General features: G+C 41.7%; 2 protein-coding genes across 4 annotated transcripts; one reads left to right on the top strand and one right to left on the bottom strand.

Annotated features, from left to right (window-relative positions):
- Positions 1–787: 787 nt before the first annotated feature.
- On the bottom strand, positions 788–12699 carry MTFMT (mitochondrial methionyl-tRNA formyltransferase). The gene is made up of 9 exons (XM_060755617.2): positions 12584–12699; positions 10309–10521; positions 9746–9868; positions 9308–9410; positions 8941–9016; positions 7679–7770; positions 5482–5563; positions 4739–4821; positions 788–1409 (listed from the first exon to the last, which is right to left on the bottom strand). The coding sequence occupies exons 1-9, from the start codon at positions 12667–12669 to the stop codon at positions 1215–1217; spliced, it is 1053 nt and encodes a 350-aa protein (XP_060611600.2). The 5' UTR covers positions 12670–12699; the 3' UTR covers positions 788–1214.
- A 3722-nt stretch (positions 12700–16421) lies between these two features.
- Positions 16422–22444, top strand: SLC51B (SLC51 subunit beta). Of its 3 annotated transcripts, none has more exons than XM_060755619.2 (5): positions 16422–16525; positions 18901–19009; positions 19271–19420; positions 21326–21416; positions 21610–22444. In XM_060755619.2, exons 2-5 carry the CDS (start codon positions 18970–18972, stop codon positions 21830–21832), a joined length of 504 nt encoding a protein of 167 aa, XP_060611602.2. In that variant the 5' UTR covers positions 16422–16525; positions 18901–18969; the 3' UTR covers positions 21833–22444. The 3 variants fall into 3 exon arrangements, with proteins under 3 accessions (XP_060611602.2, XP_067327412.1, XP_067327411.1); XM_067471311.1 differs by lacking the exon at positions 16422–16525 and adding an exon at positions 18446–18470; XM_067471310.1 differs by lacking the exon at positions 16422–16525 and adding an exon at positions 18492–18514.
- Positions 22445–23980: the final 1536 nt, after the last annotated feature.

The raw sequence follows: 23980 nt of genomic DNA, 5'->3' as shown, positions 1-23980 counted from the left end.
GTCCATAGACACCTCCTGGTCGTGTGGCCAGCATGACTGCTTGGAGCGCCCGTTTGCCTTCCCGCAGAGGTGGTACCTATTGATCTACTCACATTTACATGTTTTCAAACTACTAGGTTGGCAGGAGCTGGGGCTAACAGCAGAAGCTCACCCTGTCCCACAGATTCAAACTGCCAACCTTAAGGTCAGCAAATTCAGCAGCTCAACAGTTTAACCCGTTACACCACTGCAGCCCCAACTGAAAGGCACCATTGAATGTAAGATGCACACTATAATTTCATTATCACCAAGAATACATAAGATACACCTGCAATTCTAAGACACACCTCATTTTTAGAGATGTTTATATAAGCAGAAAGATGCACCTTTCTCTAGTTTAGGGGTCCCCAAACCAAGGCTTCCTCCTTGAATTTTAGACTTAGGGTCACCTTAAATCTGAAATGACTTGAAGTCACACAACAACAACAATCTTAATTCTCTTGACTCTCTCATCAGCCAAAAGCAATTCATGTGTCTGTGCATGTGCTCTTCAGGATGCTGGGCTGTGACATTGGTGGGTAGTGCCAGAGGCTCAGAGGGCACAGTAGTAGTATTACATGCATCTATAGTGAGCATGGGCAACTTTGGCCCTCCAGGTGTTTTGGACTGCAACTCCCACAATTCCTAACAGCCGGTAGGCTGTTAGGAATTGTGGGAGTTGAAGTCCAAAACACCTGGAGGGCCCAAGTTTGCTCATGCTTGATTTACGGTGTGGCAGAATAGACATTGTTATTTGGGAGATACAAACTTATGAAAATAATTTAATGCCCAATTTACTGGATCACAAACTGGTAATTTAAATGCAAAACCAAAACTATAATGCGCTTTATACACAGAATTGGGATACAGAGGCTAGGAAAGCGCCTTTGCTGGGCAGGAAATGCCCAGCAAGTTCCAACCACTTGACTTGGATCCAAGTCAAGTGGTTGGATCCAAGTTCCAACCACTTGACTTGGATACAGGATTCAAGGTGAGCAGATACCCTCAAGTCCTTTTGCAGGTGCAGACAAGGAGCAAAGCTCAAATGATATCACTTCTTCTCTTTCCAACCTTTGAACTGTGCCAGGGATATGCTTTGCTTCTGGAGCAGAACTGATATATGTATTATTACCAGCCTCCAGCTTATAGAAGCCACTGGCTCTTTTGGACTTGTATGCAGGTGGTTGTGACTATGACTATGTGTTGTGAGCCTGCAACACCGTTCCCTTTGGGCTCCTTTTTGCTGTGGCCAGCTTGAGAGTCTGAAACCTGCATCTCTCAGGAGGCATTTTAGCATTCTGCTGAAACCACGGGTGCAAGTAGCCATTGTAGAAATCGGCAGCAGTCAGCTTCTTCTTCAGGACAACTCCTTTCGCTCCGACCCAGCCTTCCTAGAAAGAGCATCAGCAATGACACTTAGAAAAGGCTCAGCAGGTCTGCAACCACGTCGCACAGAAATGAAATGTAACACAAGTCATTAGAAAGAACGTCTTAAACCCTGAGAGCTGTTCAACAGTAGAACTTACTGCCTCTTTGGAGGCTTTTAAACAGAGGCTGGATGACCATCTTTCAAGAGGGATTTGAGTGTAAAAAAAAATGCCTCTAGAACATGGCCATATAGCCCGGAAAAACCTACAACAACCCAGTGATTCTGGCCATGAAAGCCTTCGACAATACATTTATTTATTTATTTATTTATTTATTTATTTATTTACATTATTTCTATCCCGCCCATATCAGCCCGAAGGCGACTCTGGGCGGCACACAGAGTCGGCCCAATTCGATGCCATATAAAATACATACATTGATATAAAGCAAAAAAGAAACATTACAGTACATTTAGAACATAAAAACAATAAATAATAAAAAAATTAAAAAACTATGCATTCAAAGCACTCCTGACAGATAGCCATCCAGCCTTTTTAAAAGCTTCCAAAGAAAGAGCCTCTATCACACTCCGAGGCACATAGTTCCTCTGCTGAACGGCTCTCAGAGTCAGGAAGCTCTTCCTAATGTTCAACTGGAATCTCCTTTTTTGTAGTTTGAAGCCATTGTTCCATTACGTCCTAGTCTCCAGGGAAGCAGAAAAAAAGCTTGCTCCCTCCTCCCTATGACTTCCTCTCACATATTTATACATGGCTATCATGTCTCCTCTCGGCCTTCTCTTCTTCAGGCTAAACATGCCCTGCTCTTTAAGCCGCTCCTCATAGGGCTTGTTCTCCAGACCCTTGATCATTTTAGTCACCCTCCTCTGGACACATTCTATTTTGTAAAACCATGGCTTGCATCCTGTTAGTCAGGTATGTCGTTAAATTCAAGACATTACATTCTCATTTTCAATCGTGGCACTATTGCTACATATACAAAAGATCCTGAAACCTGCTTTAAAAGCTTGGTAGCCATTTGGACCAATGGAAATCAGTGCTAAAGGATGATGTGACCTGCCTTCTCCCACAGAGGTTGCAATGCCTGCTCCCTGAGAGCATTGTACGCTGGAGGGAGAAGGCTAGATGCATCACGCTGCAGCACCCTGCTCCTTCGCAGCAGCACTTGACTATCAAAATAGGTTTTCAATGGCTAGCCGGTGAAATAAGCAGCATTCGTGACAAGACATCAGTCTAGGTTTCCAAAATATAGATAGCAAATAGAAGCTTATGTGGGACCCCAAAAGACAGGGATTTCAGAAAGGTTTGATCACTCTACACATGTTGCAGCTCCAAGCCACAGAGAAGGACAATGCAGCCAGAATAAACTTAATTTGGAAGCAATGCATTCAATGGGAGCTGCATCAATGCAGCAGCTTGAGGAGACTTTGGTTACACTGATCGGCATTTATTGATATAGATATCAATAAGCAGATATCAATTGTACAAGTACTCCCACTTAAAAAGACGAGAGAGGCCTGTAATTGACATCATAGGTAGACTTCAACTATGAGAGACAACATGAGAAAACACATCCAGAAAATCACACTGTCTGATTTTTAACGAATGTATTTGCAAATTATGATGGAAAATAAGTACCATATTTTCCGGCATATAAGACAACTGGGCATATAAGACGACCCCCAACTTTTCCAGTTAAAATATAGAGTTTGGGATATATACGCCGTATAAGACTACCCCTCTTCCAACGCAATCAAATAAAAATTTAAAAAACATCAGATTTGATTTCAATATGGTAATTTTCCTATTACTATACCTCCTTCTCTGCCTCTCAGATCTCGCACATGCGCACCTGCACCGCTTCACTGAAGTCTTCAGGAGCGATATCTGAGAGGCAGAGGAGGAGGTATGGTAATAGGATACAAGGGCGGGCCAGACAGTCCACTCTATCTCTTTTTTCCATACCCCGGGCGCCTGCAGCTTGCTCCGCCCTTCACTTACACCTTCCCGGTGAGGCGCTCCTTCACCTCACCATCGGGACCACATTAAATCCACGAATCCTGATGAATGGATTTTCTTTTACCGTACTTGTACAGCATTGCCCTTAATGTTTTCATACAGTCGCTGCATACGGCACTGCCATTTTTGAGCTCCCCCCACCATATGCAGCAACCACAGAATATTCAATATGCTCAAATGTGAACATTGGTGGAGTTTGGGGAAAATAGAATCTTGACATTTGGGAGTTGTAGTTGTTGGGATTTGTAGTTCACTTACAATCACAGAGCATTCTGAACCCCGCCAATGATAGAATTGGGCCAAACCTCCCACACAGAACCCCCATGACCACCAGAGTGGGCCACAGCAACACGTGGCAGGGGACAGCTAGTCTATATAAATAAAAATGTAATGTTCGTTTGTGGGATTAATATAACTAAGAAACCACTGGACCAATTGACACGAAATTTGGACACAATACACCTAACAGTCCAACAAGTGTCCATCACCTCTAAAACACACACAAACACACCCACACCCAAAACCCCAGCGGAACAGACTTAAAACCCCCAAAAATACACCATAAATACATATACAAATGCACTCATATACATATACACACATTCATACACACACACATATATATGCACAAACACACATACATGTACACACACACATATACATACACACACATATATATATACACACTAAAATACATATATATACACACATATACATATTCACACATACATATATACATATACACACTAGCACATACACACAAATATTCACACAAATATTCATATAGACAAGCACACACATATACACAATATGCATGTACACATATAAACACACAAATGCACAAATATATACACACACCCATATATATATATATATATGTGTGTGTGTGTGTGTGTGTGTGTGTGTGCATGGATATATATATATATATGTATGTATGTATGTATGTATGTATATGTATATATACATACACACATGCAAACACACAGACTGGGCCACAGCAATGCGTGGCAGGGGACAGCTAGTAAAGGATATATAACAAAGTATTGAGATGAACTTTTTTTATGGACCAAATAATTATTTTCCATCATAATTTGCAAATAAATTTGTTAAAAATCAGACATTGTGATTTTCGGGATGTGTTTTCTCATGTCGTCTCTCATAGTTGAGGTCTACCTATGATGTCAATTATAGGCGTCTCTCATCTTTTTAAGTGGGAGAACTTATACAATTGGTATCTGACTAAATACTTCCCCCCCCCCACTGTATATAAATACACACATATATACGTTGAAACAAATATATATATGGACACATACCTTGCAATTGATTACCAGTGTCTCCGACTGCTTATGGTAGAACACTGATCCTGGGATGGCTCCCTTTTCTGCTGTTATCCTATCTGAACACAAAGCATATATTCTACATTTTGCTTCTCTGCAAGAGTCAACTGCCAACTTATTGCTATGGTGCCCTGACGTGACCTCTGGCACTTACAAAGCCAAACCAAACAGAAAGACCCTGCAATGCTTTCAAGTGTTTCCTGGAACTCTGGTTTTCCAAGAGGAGACTGTATGACTCAGAAAAGTGGCCAATGAAAACAACCGTGATTCCACATCATTGACGTTTGCTACGGAGGTCAGTGCAAATAGGTTACTCATTGCTAATCTTCCTTGTCCTGATGGGACACAGCCCTGTCAGCGCTCTCCGAGTTGGGTCATTTATTTCTTGTGTCTAAAAAAGTTGGTAGATGAAAAGCACCGCAGGCCAACAAACTTCGTAAGGCTGCACAGCAGTAATATCTTGCAGCAAAAAACAAGTCATGGAAATTAGGGTGCTAAATTCTTGCTTGCAGAAACCTTGAAGATTATTTATTATTTATTTATTTACTTATTTATTTATTTACTTTACTTATATACCGCTGTTCTCAGCCCGAAGGCGACTCACGGCGGTTCACAACCAATAAAGCAGCAAAAATTCAATGCAACAGTATAAAAACACTTAACAACTTAACACATTACATAAATTAGACAAATACTACAATTACTATTTATGCCAATACCTTGGATGTCAGGTAACGTCTCAACTTCAAGTAAATCCAACAGTTTGACAGCAGTCCCCATCCAGAGTGTTTGCAGGGGCATCTGGAAAGGTGCAGCACAATGAAGCACACAAAAGTCACATCCAGGGCAGATGTAGATTTCTTATTATGGTTATTGATCATTGATCATATTATGGTCATTAATCTATTTATTTGTACCCTGCTTTTCCTCAGGACTAAGATTCACAATCTTAAAACCATACAATTTTTTGTGTATGTGTTTATGTGTGTATATATATTTGTGTATATATGTGTGTTTGCATATATATATATATTGGGTGTGTATATATTTGTGTATTTGTGTGTTTATATGTGTACATGCATATTGTGTATATGTGTGTGCTTGTCTATATGAATATTTGTGTAAATATTTGTGTGTATGTGCATGTGTAAGTCGCTTCTGGTGTGAGAGTATTGGCCGCCTGCAAGGACGTTGCCCAGGGGACAGCCGGATGTTTTGATGTTTTTTATCATCCTTGTGGGAGGCTTCTCTCATGTCCCCACATGAGGAGCTGGAGCTGATAGAAGGAGCTCATCCGCGCTCTCTCCGGATTTGAACCTGCAACCTGTCCGTCTTCAGTCCTGACGGCACAGGGGTTTAACCCACTGCGCTACCAGCGGCTCCTTAAACCATATGATACAAAACACACAAAAAACGAATACTCTACATTGCATTGTTTTTAGCACTGTTCACCGTTCTGAGTCCCTGTTAAGAGGAAAGCATCATACAAATAAATATAGTAACAATAATGGAATTGCATCTCAGAATTGTAGGTGTATCTTATCTATTTTCATGGGTGGTGATGGTACTTACAATCAATGACGTCTTATAATTGAAGAAATACGGCAGTAATAATAATAATAAATATCAAAATAGAGTTAAACCTTACAATTGTTGAAACCATTTGGTTAAAATATTATTAAAAGACTAAGTAAAAAGAAATAAGGCAGGCATTTGAGCCAAAATAATTTGCTTCTCAATTTAACTACATTTTGAGTGGGGCCAAGCAATGGAAAGACCCCACTGTGTAAATCTGGCAGTATTTTAGTGTGTATTTCAGATTCTTTTGCCACAGCATCAAAATAAATAGCTAGATTTTTGCACTTGTTTAGACAAGAAGCATTCTGCCATTCCAACTGCAGGATGGAGTCCCCGGTGGCGCAATGGGTTGAAAAAAAAAAGGAATCGTTATGTTTTAATTGCACTGACACTGTTTGATAATTGTACCATGTAAACTGCATTGAGTCGCCTGTTAAGGGCTGAAAAATGCGGTATAGAAATAAAGCAAATAAATAAATAAATAATAATAATCGCTGTTTCTGTTAAACTGGGAAAAATACAGATGGCTCTGATCCAAGGAGTTGAATATAAATGCGCTTGGTGGGGATGAGGGACAGGGCCTCCTAGGTGGTGGCCCCGTGCCTATGGAACTCGCTCCCCAGCGAAATTAGGTCAACGGTTTCCCTCCTTTCCTTCAGGAAAAAGTTGAAGACATGGCTATAGGACCAGACATTCGGATGACAATAGAAATGACGATAATGCTATGGAAAAAGGACTATGGACAGGCTTCTGATTAAGTTGTTGGTCATAGAACGTGGACTTGACATACTAATTCAATTTGTACTATTTAAAATTGTTTTAAATTTAATTTTAATGTTTTAACTTATTATGTAACTGTTGTTATATATGTGGGCCATTGAATTGTTGCTGGCTGTAAGCCGCCCTGAGTCCCGCTTCGGGGGTAGAAAAGGGCGGGGTAGAAATATCCGAAATAAATAAATAAATGGGTTAAACTCTTGTGCCGGTTCAATTGCCTACACAAGATCAGCAGTTCAAATCCAGAGAGCAGGGTGAGCTCCCGTCTGTTAGCTCCAGCTTCCCATGTGGGCACATGAGAGAAGTTTCCCACAGGATGGTAAAACATCCAGGCATCCCCGGACAACATACTTGTAGAAGGCCAATTCTCTCGCAGCAAAAGCGACTTGCAGTGTCTCAAGTCGCTCCTGACACACACACACACACACACACACACACACAAACCCTGCAGGATTGGGGCATTAACAAGTTTAATTCCTGAGGGGACATTGGGGTGTCCATGCCACTGTATATCCCCAACAATGAGTTACTTTTATAGGCTTATTTGCCAACCAGCCTCACCATGGAGCCCAAGGCACGATGCATCCTCAGGATCTGCTCCGCTGTTTGCTCTTCCCACCGGATGCAACTCATTGCAGCAGTGACTTTGGGTGCTTTTGGGTCAAATAAAAGCACAAAGAGCAGTTAGAAATGCTTCCTTCCCTAAATAGCTCAATATTTTTTTCAAAACTAAGCCTTAGAGGTCAAAGTGTTCCCAACTAGTACTCATTTCCTGCAGTATAGGATGGCTTCCTTATCCAACCTGTCATAGCAATTAGTTGATACAGATATGGATTTACAACGATGTAGTCCACACAGGTTGCAAACATGCCCATTCTTATAGGATCAGAAAATACCCTAAAACTCACTGGAAGAGATATTTTTCACCAGCAAATGAAATGAAACAATAACAAATCCCAGAGTAATGATCAATACTAGCACCCCAGGCCTCAAAACACCTATGACCACTGCACCACACAAGAGTCCAGGAATATAAGCAAACAGTTTATTGTAAAAACATATAAAAAGCATATAAAAATCAGGAATAAAAAAGGAAGTTTTAGCAACAGGTGACAACCTGACAATAATCCAAATGTCTCGTAAAGTTCTAGAAGTAACAAAGTCCAGGAAAAGCCAGAAATCACAGATACAGCTTAAGTCCACAATATGGAAGATATAATTAGTAAAACCTGGATAGGAGCGCATAAAAAGGAACATAGAAAACTTCCTGGATATATGAAATCCAAAATCAAGGCTTGACTTTAACCAGGAACAAGAGAACTCAGAATTAGCTTCTCATTCTAACACAGAGTTGCCTGAACTGACCTTAAAGTAAACAACTTTTTGTTAATAGACACCCATGAAATCATTCTGTTTCCTGTGAATTTTCTTCACAACTTTCCAACATAATCTCTCTGCATAGTGCAACCTATTTTCTGCCCTGATTTTTAAACAAAGAATTTTTTTGATCTCTGAAGTTCCAGGTGGGTTCTCCTGGGAATCCTCCTTATCACTCAGCTCTTCACTCGATTTCTTATCTACTGTTGCTACTTCTGACTCCCCCGAATGCCCTTGAGGCCTTGCACTTTCTAAGCCAGTTTTCTCACAGAGAGAACCATCATTTCCCAGGCTTGAATTTCCCAGACTTGAGAGCCCATCACTTTGTGCCACAGGAAAGCTCACAATCCTCTCTAAATCATTGGTTAAAGCATCAGCCTCTGGTTGATCTACAACAAAGTCCATTAATCGATACCTAGATGGTGCATGAAACAGCCACTGCTTACCAAACGTGACTCCTTCCTTGGGTTGCTCTCTCATGTTTTGTAAACTTTCAGGTAAGTTTTGGAGGACAGCGATGAGCTGAGAAAGCGAAATCCAAAAACACAAGATTACATGAAATGAAACAGTTTATTCACATTCCTAATCAGGTTTCAAGTTGTCTAGAGTTAAGCGATCATAATGGATTCCTCTTCTGGAACCTTACATATTCATTGATGTAGAAAATATAGATTGTTGCAACTGCCTTGAGTCCCCCTCGGGGTGAGAAAAGCAGTATACAAATACTGTAAAAAAATAATAACAGTCGAATTCAGGAACCTTATCCCAATTTCACTATTTAAAAATCCCCAGGAAAAAGGAGTGATAATTTACCAGTTTTGCACCTAGACTGGACAATATTGACTCCAACTCTTTGGCTGAGCAGTGGGCTGGGACAGCGATCGACTCCTGCTTAATAATGGGACCTACATCAAACCTAGGAACATAACACAGAACATTAAGTTCTCTCTTTTAATATTTCGTTTGTGTACAATTTGTAAACAGAAAGCAAAGTCTAACAGATACTTTATAAATAAATGGTGGGAGAGAAAGAAGATAATAGAGGTAAAAACAAAGACTTTTTACACTAAGGGACACAAAGCAATGGCAAACTTCCTCTGAATAGATCTGGATTAAGAAAACCAGCAACCGTTCATCAGAAACTGGAGTTGACTCAAAGTGACCACTAGAAAAAAGTGTCCACTAGAAAAATCACCATAATTTAAGTTCCTTTAAAAAAGATGGTTATACTGAATGAAATTGCAATTATACCTTTTAGGTCTGATCTGCATAATTGTTGCCCCAGTCGTTTGATCTCCATGGAGCACGGTGTGGATGATGGGTGCTGGCCCTCGCCACCGAGGAAGGTAGCTGGGATGGACATTCAGAACACCACTGAATCAAAACATTGGGGAGTTAGAACTGGGTCAGTCATTCTGTAACATACATAAGTATACTTAGCCTTCAGTAGAATTTTCCAAAGTTGAAAATATGTATAAAGAGAAAGGCTATACTGGTCTTTTAAGGATAATTTGGATAAAGGTTTTCCCCTGACATTAAGTCCAGTCATGTCCAACTCTAGAGGTTGGTGCTCATCTCCATTTCTAAGCTGAAGAGCCGGTGTTGTCCATAGACACCTCCAAGGTCATGTGGCCGGCAGGAATGCATGGAGTACCGTTACCTTCCCAAAAATTGTTTTGGAATAACCCAAGCACTAAATGTGGAGAAAACAACGCAACAGCAACAAACAAAGAGTAACAATCATGCATAACCCGATGATCTGGTAAAAATAATGGCAGGCTACTAATCCCCACTGCAGTATTTCTCAGCCTTACTATGGGAACTTAAGGATGAGCTCCTCGCTGAGCAGGCGCCCAAAGGATGCCACAACGCCAACGTCAAAGTGTTCGCAGGGACCAATGTTGGGCCACAAGTGGATGGGGAGCTGGAGCTGCTCTGCGGTGTTCTCGACCGGGAGCCCCTTTGGCATTTTGGATGGCAGGGTCACCACTTCCAGGTGGTCCACTAGTCGGCATGGAGTTGGCTCTCTGAAACAAATACAGGCAGTAGTCAAGTTACAAACACCTGACGTACAAACGACTTCTAGTTAAGAAGAGGGGTAAGACAAATGCCTGTGAGTGTTTTCATTTTATCTGACGTTTTTAATCTGTTGTGTTTTACTTGTAATTTTGGGCTTGTCCCTTGTAAGCCACCCCGAGTCCCCTAGGGGAGATGGTTGGCAGGGTATAAAAATAAGGTTGTTGTTGTTGTTGTTACTTAATTGTGCTCAACTCCACTGGCTAGTGTCAGCCAGTGGAGCTGACACAACATGGGAGTTGTGTGCTCTCTGTATGCCGCTCCAGTTATTAACCTGGCTCCTTCTCGCTGGATTATCTGAATCTTCTGAACAGTCTTCAAAGGCAGCCCCACATAGAGAGCGTTGTAGTGGTATATCCTGGAGTGTGGACCACCCTGGCCAAGTTTGACTTTCTAAGACACATATTCCAAAATCCAATTCTCACAGGGAAACAGACAGCAAAACAAATACCACAGGGATGTTAATCCTTCCATACACTATACAAGGTAAAGGTAAAGGTTTTCCCCTGACATTAAGTCCAGTCATGTCCGACTCTGGGGTGTGGTGCTCATCTCCATTTCTAAGCCGAAGAGCTGGCATTGTCCATAGATACTTGCAAGGTCATGTGGCTGGCATGACTGCATGGAGCACTGTTAGCTTCCCGCTGGGGCAGTACGTATTGATCTACTCACATTTGTATGTTTTCAAACTGCTAGGTTGGCAGAAGCTGAGGCTGACAGCGGAAGCTCACGCCGCTCCCCGAAGTCAAACCTGTGACCTTTCGGTCAACAAGCTCAGCACTTTAACCCACTGTGCCACCAGGGGCTCCTATTCATAGCTATCTATATTTGTGTGTGTGTGTGTATGGAATTACACTTAAAAATGTACCTATTCCAATTTACCAACAGGTTCAACTTCAGAACAAAGCTACAAAACCTATCTTGTTCACAACTTAGGGACTGCCTGTACAAGATATTGATATTGACAAGCTGGAATGTGTCCAGAGGAGGGCGAGTAAAATGATCAAGGGTCTGGAGAACAAGCCCTATGAGGAGCTGCTTAAAGAGCTGGGCATGTTTAGCCTGAAGAAGAGAAGGCTGAGAGGAGACATGATAGCCATGTATAAATATGTGAGAGGAAGTCATAGAGGGAGGAGGGAGCAAACTTGTTTTCTGCTGCCTTGGAGACTAGGACACAATGGCTTCAAACTATAAGAGAGGACATGAGGAAGAACTTCCTGACTGTGAGATCTGTTCAGCAGTGGAACTCTCTGCCCTGGAGTGTGGTAGAGGCTCCTTCTTTGGAAATTTTTAAACAGAGGCTGGATGGCTATCTGTCGGGGGTGCTTTTAAAGCAATTTTCCTGCTTCTTGGCAGAATGGGGTTGGGCTGGATGGCCCATGAGGTCTCTTCCAACGGGACGGCTAGTTTATACTATAAATACTTTATATTATAGTATTTATTTACAAATATCCTTATTTATACTGTGTATATTACATTTATAATATCAATTTAAATTTATATTTTTATGTAATTTATTCATATTCATCTTAAAAATCATTATTTTGATTTAAGTTCAATATCAATATTTATCTCTAAACTGAATATAAATATTTCAATTGAACCTGAATATAAATAGAATTTTATGGATATTTCACTGAAATCTATTTCGATTTAAGTTAAATATAAATATTTCTGTCTAAATGAAACATCAATATTTCTATCTAAAGTAAGTATTTCTATCTAAATGAAGTACAAACATTCCTCTTTAACTTAAATGTAAATATAATTGTGTTGATATTTCACTGAAATCTAATGATATCTCTCTAAATATAAATATTTATCTCTAAAAGAAATAGAAGTATCTCCAAATGAAATATAATGATTTATCTCCCAACCAAATGTCAATATTCCTCCTGAACTTAAAAGACTTCCTATCCAGCACCAAACTGCACACTGAGGGTTTTGTCTCCCACTTCCGGTTGCCCTTCGACCCCCCCGCCCCACATTTCCGCCCCCCCTTCTCCGACCCACCGGGCCCTCCATAGTGCGCGCAAGGCCTGTCCGGCGAAGGCGTCGGTGCCGAAGAAAAGCACCCGCCAGGGCGGCCCGCCTCGCATGCCCACGCCGCTTCCGGGTCCTCGGCCACGCCCCTCCCGCCGCGTCATGGCGTCACGCGGCGGGGCGCCAATCCGGGCCCGCCTCGCCTTTGTGGGCGGTGCCCCAGAGCTCCAGTGGGCGGGGCCTCAGGGTGGGACCCACCAAGACCTCCACAGGCCCTCTTTGGCATTCATGTGCCTGACTGTGTATATATATATAATTATCTATATATGTATAGGTGTGTATATATATATATGTATGTGTGCATGCGTATGTGCGTACATGTGTATATATTTACATTTATATTTACATATTTACATATTTATATGTATTGTGTACATATGTGTACATATATGTACATTTGTGTATACATGTACATGTGTGTGTACATGTGTGTATATATACATGTATGTGTGTACGCATATGTGTGCATTTATGTATATACACACGTGTATATATTTATATACATGTATGTGTGTGCGTATGTATATATGTGTACATATATGTACCTGTGCATGTATATGTGTGCATGCATACATACATGTGTTTGCATGTATACATATGTGTATAAATACATGTATATTTGCATGTGCATATATGTGTACATATATGTACATTTGTATGTATATGTGTGTACATACATGTGTGTGCATGTATAATGTGTGTGTATTTATACACATGTATGTTGCGTGTGCATGTGTATATATGTGTACATATATGTACATGTTTATGTGTATACGTGTTCATGTATACATGTGTGTACACACATATGTTTGCATGTGCATGTGTATATATGTGTCCATATATGTACATGTGTATATGTGTGCATGTGTACATATATGTGTGTGCATTTATACATATGTGTGTATACACATGCATGTGTGTATGTATACAGGTGTGTATATACATGTGTGCGCACACATTTGCATGTGTACATATATGTACATAAATGTACATGTGTGTATACATGTATACACATTCATGTGTGTACATGTATACATGTGTGTATATGTATACACATACATGTGTGTGCATGTATACGTGTCTGTATATACATGTATGTGTGTATACATACTTGTGCATGTATACAAGTGTGTGTATATACATGTACACTTGTGTATTCCACACTGCCATATGGAAACGCAGTCCATTTAAATCCAATATGCCCGTCCTGTGATTTGTAGTTTGGTGAGGCACTATTACAAGGCTAGAGACCTTGTAAAACTACAATATATGTGTATATATGTACATGTGTATATATATTTGTGTATATATGCACACATAAAACCAACAGCAATTAAATGCACAATATGAAACATCAATAAAATATAACATAAACATAAATAAACATTTAAGAATCATATATATTTGTGTGTGTGTGTGTGTATTTGTGTGTGTGCACACTTCCACATATACGTATAAAGAGTGAATAATAATAATAATAATAATAATAATGGCATTGATACCCTGGCCCCTTCCCCTATGTGCTCAAGGAGAGAACACCAAAAGCCATGCAAAGGCCTATGAGAACCTTGGATCACTCCATTAAATTATGGACTACAACCTGGAGCGGACATGGTGGCCTTTGATGATTGATTCTTTGTCACAGTGCTCTAGCTATGGCTTTCCAGCATCATGTTTGTGGGTTCATCTACACAGTGTAATGAGTGCAGTTTAACCTCGCTTGAACTGGGGATTATGTGCTTTGAACTGGATTATTTAGCAGTGTAGATCCAGTTCAGTGCTATTGAATCCTTGAGGGTTGAGGTTTTATGATGCAACAGCTTCCCATAGCAATGAATCCTGACAGTTCAGGCGGGGACAGGCTCCATTCTGTGCAGTCTTCTGAAACGTTGCCCTTTGTGATACTTTCAACGGGAAGTTTTGAATGAAGATAGCACATGACCAAACCAATGTACGGGTTTCTTTTTTACTGTGTTCAAATCTTTCCAATCTCCAAAAAAGGCACAGAGAGCTAAACAAACGCCACAAGTGTGCCCATCCTTTCCTACGCTCTCCAAGGCTGGAAAATAAATTTGGCTGAAATAACCTGTTCAGACTTACAAAGAAATGCAACTTGAGAACAAAGCTACAGAACCGATCTTGTTCGTAACTTGGGAACAGCTTGTACTTGGTTTCTTTGGGGCGTATTCCTCTCCCAAATGAGCCTCGCACCAAATGATAGCCCTGGTTATTCTGTAACCAAGCAGTCCTGGGTCAAAGACACCGAATATGAAAGATAAAGAGTCCCAAGGGCAGAGAAACAAGAACAAACACACCAAATCTAGCTCGCTATTCCTTCTGAAAAATGCTACGAATGAAAACAGAGCAGGGAGTATCATTTGTTAGGCTGGTATCCCTTCCCTGGTGTTTATAGTTCTTGTAATGTGTTTTGCATTCGGCATTACAAAATATCAGATTTGGTCTGATCTGGGGAGCTAAGCAGGGCCTGCTCCGCTTAGCATTTGGATGGGAGACCGCCAACCCATTCCAGGTTTTCTTAGGCTCTATTTCAGAGGAAGAAACTTACCAAACCGCCTCTGAGCCTTCCTTCCTTTGGCTTCGGCATAAATCAACAGGCAAGTTGGGAATAGGTCTTGGAAGAACGGTCTTTATAGGATCCATTTTGGAAATAGTCGTTCCTCAATTGTAGATTGTGTTGCTGGAGGAGAGTTCTGAGAGTGCCTTGGACAGCGAGAAGATCCAACCAGTCCATACTTCAAGAAATAAGCCCAACTGCTCATTGGAGGGAAGAATAGTAGAAGTACTTTGGCCACATCATGAGAAGAAAAACAAGCTTAGAGAAGACAATGATGCTGGCGAAAATGGAAGGAAAAAGGAAGAGGGGCCAATCAAGGGCAAGATGGATGGATGGTATCCTTGAAGTGACTGGATTCACCATGAAGGAGCTGGGGGTGGTGACAGCCAACAGGGAGCTCTGGTGTGGGCTGGTCCATGACGTCACAAAGAGTCGGAAACGACTGAATGAATGAACAACAAGCAACAACAATTGTAGATCTCTAATAGTAAAAGCACAAGAGGCATTGTTACAAGGCTAGAGACCTTGTAAAACTACAATTCCCATTGAGCCATGGCCATTCAAGTGATGTGATAATGTTTGCATCGATGTTGTGGAATTAATGGAGTTTGACATCCCTTTGACTGTCATGACTCAATGCTACGGAATCCTGGGAGTTGTAGTTCAGTGAGGCATTGGCACTCTTTGGGAGAGAAGTCTTTGCAAAGCTACAACTCCAAGTACTCTGTTGCCTTCAGCTATAGAGGTTCAAGTGGTGTCAAGCTGCGTTAAGTCTACAATGTTGATGCACTTTGGGTTCTACTCACACTGCCATATACTGCAGTTTGAACTGCAGTATGATCAGTGTAGACCCATATAATACAGTTCAAACTGCATTATTTGGCAGTGTGTGTAGGTTTCCAAAGATGAAGGAGATTGGAATCTCAAGTCTTTCCCAGAGTCATAGTCCAACGCTCAAATCACTATGCTGCATTGGCTCTCTTTGTTTATTGCTAATTGCACCGTCCATAAAACAAAATTGCTTTATACATCAGTAGCACTATTCTTCCCAGATATACAACAATGTGCCTGTCTTAAGGAGCTGCAATTATGTGTGGTTTCATTTCACAGCAGATGATGGGGCTTTATCTGTGGAGCAACTCTGCAATCCTCAAGTCAATAAAAAGCTGAGAAAGAGTTCACTCACCTTTGGCAAAGAGAGCGGGGAGTCAAGAATGGGGAGGAGAATGCATGTTTGTTGGGGAAGGACAGCCATCCCAAGGGAGGGAATGAGCCATTTTTCATTGTGGGCAGATGCATGAATTAGAGGACACAACTTTGAGGCATTCTCCTTTCTGGTAAGTGCAGATATTGAATAGTAAAAAAAGGGGAAAATAATTAATATGTACCTGGGATGCAATAGGACCCTTCTTGGTTCACTAGAGTTCACCATTCTGGATTTGAATGAGATAGTCTCAATTGGTAATTTAAAATTCATGGTTCCAAGTTGAATGGGTTGGCCTGCCAGAAAAGTTTCATTATTTATTTATTTACAACATTTATATGCCGCCCTTCTCACCCCGAAGTGAACTCAGAGTGGCTTACTCTCTCTCTCTATATATATATATATAGTCGTGTCAGGAGTGACTCCTGGTGTGAGAGAATTGGCCGTCTGCAAGGACGTTGCCCAGGGGACGCCTTGGATGATTTGATGTTTTTATCATCCTTGTGGGAGGCTTCTCTCATGTTCCCGCATGAGGAGTTGGAGCTGATAGAGGGAGCTCATCCTCCTCTCCCCGGATTCGAACCTGTGACCTGTCGGTCTTCAGTCCTGCCGGCACAGGGGTTTAACCCACTGCGCCGCCGGGGGCTCCTATATATATATAATTATATTATTAGCATAGTACAATATCAGTATTAAATACTACTATATTGTATTATACCATTATATTGTAATATTATTAGTAATATTACATGTAATATAAATATATAATAATACATTAGATGTATTATAATATATAATTATGCATTCTCATTGAGCACTACGATTCCACCTTAATTGCCATGGCAACCTGCAACAAGATTCTAAGTCAGTGTTTCTCAACCTGGGGGTCGGGACCCCTGGCAAGCCACGAGAGAGTGTCAAAGGGGTCGCCAAAGACCATCAGGAAGCACAGTAATTTCAGTTGGTTGTGGGGATTCTAGGTGGGAAGTTTGTCCCAATTCTGCCGTTGGTGGGGTTCAGAATGCTCTTTGATTGTAGGTGAACTATAAATCCCAGCAACTACAACTCCCAAATGACAAGGTCTATTTTTCTCCAAACTCCACCAGTGTTCACATTTGGGAGTATTGAGTATTAACACCAAGTTTGGTCCAGATCCATTATTGTGTGAGTCCACAGTTCTCTCTGGATGTAGGTGAACTACAACTCCAAAACTCAAGGTCAATGCCCACCAAACCCTTCCAATATTTTCTGTTGGTCATGGGAATTCTGTGTGCCAAGTTCGGTTCAATTCCATTGTTGGTGGAGTTCAGAATGCTCTTTGTTTGTAGGTGAACTATAAATCCCAGCAACTACAACTCCCAAATGATAGAATCAACCCCCCTCCCCCCAGTATTCAAATTTGGGTATATTGGGTATTTGTGCCAAATTTGGTCAAGTGAATGAGAATACATCCTGCATATCAGATATTTACATTACGATTCATAACAGTAGAAAAATTACAGTTACGACATAGTAACAAAAATAGTTTTATGGTTGGGGGTCACAACAACATGTGGGACTGCATTAAGGGGTTGAAGCAATAGGAAGGTTGAGAAACACTGTTCTAAGTGCTCTCGCAAATCGCTGGATCTGATGGAATGAAACCACTTCAAGCTATGGTTGTGTAATAGGGAAATGTATCCAAATTGGAAGCAAAGGTAAAACCTCATCCATCACCATGGATGTTTAAGTTGCTTGTCTTTACCCCACTGAAAAGCTGATGGGACCTTTTTTTGCCTTCTTCCAGAAATATACTTTAAAGAGAGACACACAGTACATGGGAAAAAGAAAGCTGGGTGTCCCTGCAGCCATTGCCTTCAGTGCAAATGCCTGGAGAATCCCCTTTGGCCTTGGAATGCGAACTTTGAATTGTTCGGAGATTAAATTCAGGGGAATATAGCAGGAGGGGGAGTCACCCAGGAGGTTAGTCACCCGGAGAGCTAATGTTTGAAGCTACAATCAGCAACTGCTTTCAATGAAGATGACTCACAGCTTACAAGGCTGGTTACTCTGTTACGGTTGGAGGGGTATAGCTCAAGGTATGAAGAGCACAACCAGTGCTGAAAACTAGGGATTCAAATAGGTATTTACTATCCATGTTTGGAAGAAAGACTATGTTCTCATTTGATGTCTACATTGTAGAATGAATGCAGTTCAACACCCCTTTAATAGCCTTGGCTCAGTGCTATGAGATCCTGGGAATTAAAGCACTAGCATTCCTTGTCAGAAAAGGCCACCGATCTTGTAAAATGACAGTTCCCAGAGTTTCATAGCATTGAGCCAAGCAGTGCCAAACTTCATTCATTCTCTAATGTCGATGCAGCCTAGGGGTCTAGCCAAGGAGTTCTCCAAGGTACTGAACCTTGGTTTGAGTTCAGTATGGTAGTGGACTTCATTATAGTTTGGATGAAAACCCAGCCATGGCCTGTGAATTCAATTGTGGAGGTCTTCTCTTTTTCCAATTTTCAGATTCGGAGTGTGTTTCCTTCTTCTTTCATCTTCATCTGAAAGTCTCTTGGAAGACGTCCATCAGCCATCATGAAGACATTTTGGACCATCCTCTGTTTCATGTTATATGGTGAGCTCTTTGTACTGCCAAATGATATAGGGGAGGTGGGATGAGCTTAAAGTAGGGGTCATCAAATAGCGTTTTGTGTCCCCACAGAATGCCTCCATTCCACCCGTCCTCCAAAAATATGAGTCCCTGACTTACCTTCTAGGCAAGTGGCCCTGGAGTCCACATTTTGATTAATCACTGTGCCAAAGAATTGTAAATTATTCAGTCTCTCAATATAACTACTTTTAAAAGCTTCGAATGTGTTCTTTTGTGGTCCAACAGTGAACACTGACATTGGTGGACCCTCTGTCCTGGCCCTGGCTGGCTCCCATCACCCAGACAATGAGCAAGGTAGTCCGCCAGACTCCATGAAAGATGGGATGCCTCCAGAAGTGATGCAAGAGCTGCTGTGGTTTTTCCGGAGGGAAGACCGTAAGTTCTTCTCCTTATTTTAGACCAAGCTTGGGGTGTGATGGCCATCATTGTAGAGCATGGGATCCTTGAGATGAGAATGGTGCTGGGATTTTAAGAAACTCAGTGTTGATAGAAGTTGATCATAGGATTGCCTTAGAGGACCTAAAAATATCTAGACTAGTGTTCTCTATAGGAATCTCTAAGTCCTGCTGTGTGATTCCATGACCAACTTCTGACAGATGTTGACCATAGAATCATGATGGAAGTTCTCCAGAGGAAGGCGACCATGGAATCATGCTGGAGGACTTACAAATGCTTAGAGAAATGTTTGCTCTTCCTGCAGACATTGACCATGGGATCATGCTGGAGGGCCTATAAACGTCTAGAGAAATGCTCACTCTCAGAGGAAGTAGACCATGGAATCATGTTGGCGTACCTCCAAATGCCTAAAGAAGGGCTTGCTCTTCCAGATGAAGTTGACCATGAAATACCTAGAGAGATACCTAGAGAGAACACTACTCTGGGTATGTGTAGATCCTCTTGTAGGTCAACTTCTCTCTGTCAGAAGTGGCTCATAAAGTCACACTGGATGATTTAGAGATTCTTAGAAAGAACACTAGGCATTTGTAGGCCCTCCAGCATGATTCTATTGGCAACTTCCATCAGAAGATGGCCATAAAGTCAAACTGGAGAACTTAAGAGATTCTTAGAACAATTATCAAGGCTTTGGTAGAGCAAACACTTCTCTAGTCCCCCAGCATGATTCTGTGGTCAACGTCTGCCAGAAGTTGGCCATAGAAGCACGCAGCAGAATCTAGAGCAGTGGTTCTCAACTTGTGAGTCCCCAGGCAGTTTGGCCTACAACTCCCAGAAATCCTAGCCAGTTTACCAGCTGTTAGGATTTCTGGGAGTTGAAAGCCAAAACAGCTGGGGACCCACAGGCTGAGAACCACTGATCTAGAGATTCTCAGGGAGAATACTTCTCCATGGATTTGGAGGTCCTCTAACATATCTCTAGGTCCTTCAGCATGACTTTGTGGCCAACTTCTGACAGATGTTGACTGCAGAATCATGCTGGAGGACTACAAATGTCTAGAGGAGTGTCCATTCTTTCAGAGAAAGTTGACAATGGAATCATGCTGGAAGACCTCCAAATGCCCGGAGAAGTGTTCTGCCTTAGAATTTCTAGGTCTTGCTTTGCAATTCTATAGCCAATTTCTGACAAATGTTGGCCGTGGAACCATGCTGGAGGACGTACGAATGTCTAGAAGAGTGTTCACTCTTCCAGAGGAAATAGATCATAGAATCATGCTGGAGTACCTACAAGTGCCTAGAGAAGTGTTCTCCATAAGAATATGTAGGTCCTGTTGTGTGATTCTATGGCCAACTTCTGACAGATATTGACCATAGAATCATGCTGGAGGACCTCCAAATGCCTGGAGAAGTGTTCTAAGAATCTCTGTGTCCTTCGGTGTGACTTTATTGTCACCCTCTGAAAAAAGTTGCCCATTGAATAACACACTGGGGGACCCACGGATGCCTAGTGTTCTTTATGAGAATCTCTAAGTCCTCCAGCATGACTTTATGGTCAACTTCTGATTGAAGTTGCTCATAGAACCATGCTAGAAGATGTCCTGATGCCTAGAGAAGTGTTATCTCTTCTGGTGGAGGTTGATCATAGAACTGTGTTGGAGGACCTACAAATGCTTAGAGAAGTGTTCTCTCTGGAAATGGCTAGGTCTTCCAGTGATTATAGACAGAAGTATGTCCAGGATTTTTGCTGTGAACCTCACTGAATATGATAGGCAGAAACCCAATTCTCCCATCACCACGAGAAGAGGGTTTGTGGTGCCATATAAAGAGGTTGGAGGCAAGGCCACAAAATCATTTACTCATGTTTCTCCATTTCCTCTCTATTCCTAGCATCTGCCTGGAACTACAGCATCCTAGGGCTTTCGGCTCTGGTTCTGGTGATTGGCATGGGCCTCCTGGTAGCAAATATCAGGGCAAACAGGTATGGATAATGACAAGGTGATGGCATATATGTAATGGAGGGACCTTGCCACTGGAGTCTGCTTTGGTGGGGGTGCCATCATACTAGCTGGCCTCAATGGGCTTAGAAAGAAAAATCTCCCAAAGTCTGAATATTAACTGTAATTGAGTGAAGTGATTTAACTTCTCTTTTTCTCATCTCACACACCGTTTAGGGCCCGGAAGGTCCTCTTCCAGGATAAAGAAGGATATGGAACCACACAGCCCGCAGGGACAGAAATGAAGCAAGCCTTTGTGCTTTTGAAGGATGACAACAACCCAGAAGGCCTGGCAGACAGTTTGCTCCCCAAAACGCAGAACGCCGGAGAGGTGTCAATCCACTGGAAGGATGGAAATGTCACAGCTTTGTACGAAGAGAAGACAGACGTGGATATCTAGCAGTGTATTTCAGTGGAAGCCTGGCAGGATGACAGGACTGCCTTCAACCTTGAACATCAGTTGACAGAGCAAAGTTCATTGACTGAGATCAAAGGAGGATTGGTGCCCTCATGCCCAAATATGTTGCCTCTGCTCCAGTTTTTAAAACACTGCACAACATTGTGTTACCTTCCATGCAACAACCCTGTGGATAGTGAACCTGAGCCGGAGAGACCCAGGTGCCCAAAAAGAAGGATCAAATAGGCTAGCCATTCAATAACTATAGATCATTTTGCTTTATTTTATAGCCACAGTTTTGTATCAGAATCTTGGAAATGAACCTTTCCTTCTCCCATAGGATTCCCTTGAAAAGGGGGCTAAGTGTTGCAGGAAGCCAAGGATTTTGGATTTTGGGTGAGGCACGTAATCCCAAGATTGTACCGCCTATCATTGGGTGCATTTACACTGTATAATGAATGCAGTTTGACACCACTTTAACTGCCATGGCTCAATGCATCCTGGGAGTTGTAGTTTTGCAAGCCTCTTGAGCAGTGTTTCTCAACCTTCCTCATGCTGCGACCCCTCAATACAGTTCCTCATGTTGTGGTGACCCCAACCATAAAATTATTTTCGTTGCTACTTCATAACTGTAATTGTGCTACTGTTATGAATCATAATGTAAATATCTGATATGCAGGATTTTTTTTCATTCACTGGACCAAAGTTGGCACAAATATCCGATACGCCCAAATTTGAATACTGGTGGGGTTGGGGGGGATTGATTTTGTCATTTGGGAGTTGTAGTTGCTGGGATTTATAGTTCACCTACAATCAAAGAGCATTCTGAACTCCACCAATGATGGGATTGAACCAAAATTAGCACACAGAACCCCCATGACCAAGATAAAATACTGGAGGGTTTGGTGGGCATTGACCTTGAGTTGTGGAGTTGTAGTTCACCTATATCCAGAGAGCACTGTGGACTCAAACAATGATGGATCTGGACCAAACTCAATACTCAACATGCTTAAATGTGAACACTGCTGGAGTTTGGGGAAAATAGACCTTGACATTTGGGAGTTGTAGTTGCTGGGATTTATAGTTCACCTACAATCAAAGAGCATTCTGAACCCCACCAACGATAAAATTGAGCCAAACTTTGTACACAGAACTCCCATGACTAAGATAAAATACTGTATTTTCTGATGGTCTTTGGTGACCCCTCTGACATCCCCTCGTGACCCCCCTTGCGGTCCCGACCCCCAGGTTGAGAAACACTGCTCCTGAGCCTTTACTACCAAAGAGTGCAAGTGTCCTTCTAGCCTTTAGTTCCTAGTATTCCATGATATAGAATGTTGGCTGTAAACGTGGTGTCAAACTGCTTTGTTTCTATAGTATAGATGCATCCGTCAATGTCTGGATTTGCAGGTAAGCTGCCCTATATAGCCTTTCTCTTAGTTTCCCCCATTTTTTGGTTGACATTATTCCAACAGGACCCAGTTCTTGTAAGAATCTATTTAACTGGGAATTCCAATCTGTACGAATGAGTTTTGAGCACAGTCAGGAATGGTACCCAAGTAATAAAAATACCATGGCTATGAGGGATTACATGCAGGGTGTACATTAGTTCCGGATCTTCCAGCTGAATAAATACAAGCCTTTGTTGCCGAGATGGAAAGTTGCTCTCGCACCAATCGGAGAAGACTTCACTGCAGTTGGCTTCCCCAAAGTGTCCTTTATTAAACTATTTTCCACAACAATCAAGGGCAGTTGCAATCTCTTCTCTTAAAGGTCAGGGGCATTGCTTGAGGCAGGAGTGACAAGAGCTTGGGACAAGAATTTTCCACCCTGCCATGTACTGTATATACTTTGCCTTCACTATCTTCTCATATGAAAGCAATGAGATATTTTAGCTCAGGTCAAAGCAATAGGAGTTCCATGTACAGAGCCAAGCAAATGGGTGTTTTGGGTGCATCTACGCTGTAGAATTAGTGCACTTCGACACCACTTTATCTGCCTATGGATTCATGGGAGCTGTAGTTAGGTGAAGCCCCAGCACTCTTGGGTAAAAAAGGCTTAAGACCTTGCAAAACTACAACTCCAATTATTCTAGAGTATAGAAGTTCAAGTGGAAACAAACTGCATTCATTCTATAGTGCAGACTAATAA

Source organism: Anolis sagrei, chromosome 9, assembly GCF_037176765.1.
Source record: "Anolis sagrei isolate rAnoSag1 chromosome 9, rAnoSag1.mat, whole genome shotgun sequence".
Taxonomy (NCBI): Eukaryota; Metazoa; Chordata; class Lepidosauria; order Squamata; family Dactyloidae; genus Anolis; species Anolis sagrei.
This window is presented reverse-complemented; position numbering and strand designations above follow the sequence as displayed.

Bases quoted from the DNA above. Each gene is read 5' to 3' on its own strand.
- MTFMT (XM_060755617.2), bottom strand. From the start codon at position 12,669: ATGCGAGGCGGGCCGCCCTGGCGGGTGCTTTTCTTCGGCACCGACGCC. The intron at 9,017-9,307 runs GTAAATTATCAC...TCGCTTTCTCAG, and splicing joins CCAGTCTAGGTGCAAAACTG to CTCATCGCTGTCCTCCAAAA. The intron at 5,564-7,678 runs GTGAGGCTGGTT...GCACCTTTCCAG, and splicing joins ATCGTGCCTTGGGCTCCATG to ATGCCCCTGCAAACACTCTG.
- SLC51B (XM_060755619.2), top strand. From the start codon at position 18,970: ATGAAGACATTTTGGACCATCCTCTGTTTCATGTTATATG. The intron at 19,010-19,270 runs GTGAGCTCTTTG...GTGGTCCAACAG, and splicing joins CCTCTGTTTCATGTTATATG to TGAACACTGACATTGGTGGA. The intron at 19,421-21,325 runs GTAAGTTCTTCT...CTCTATTCCTAG, and splicing joins GTTTTTCCGGAGGGAAGACC to CATCTGCCTGGAACTACAGC.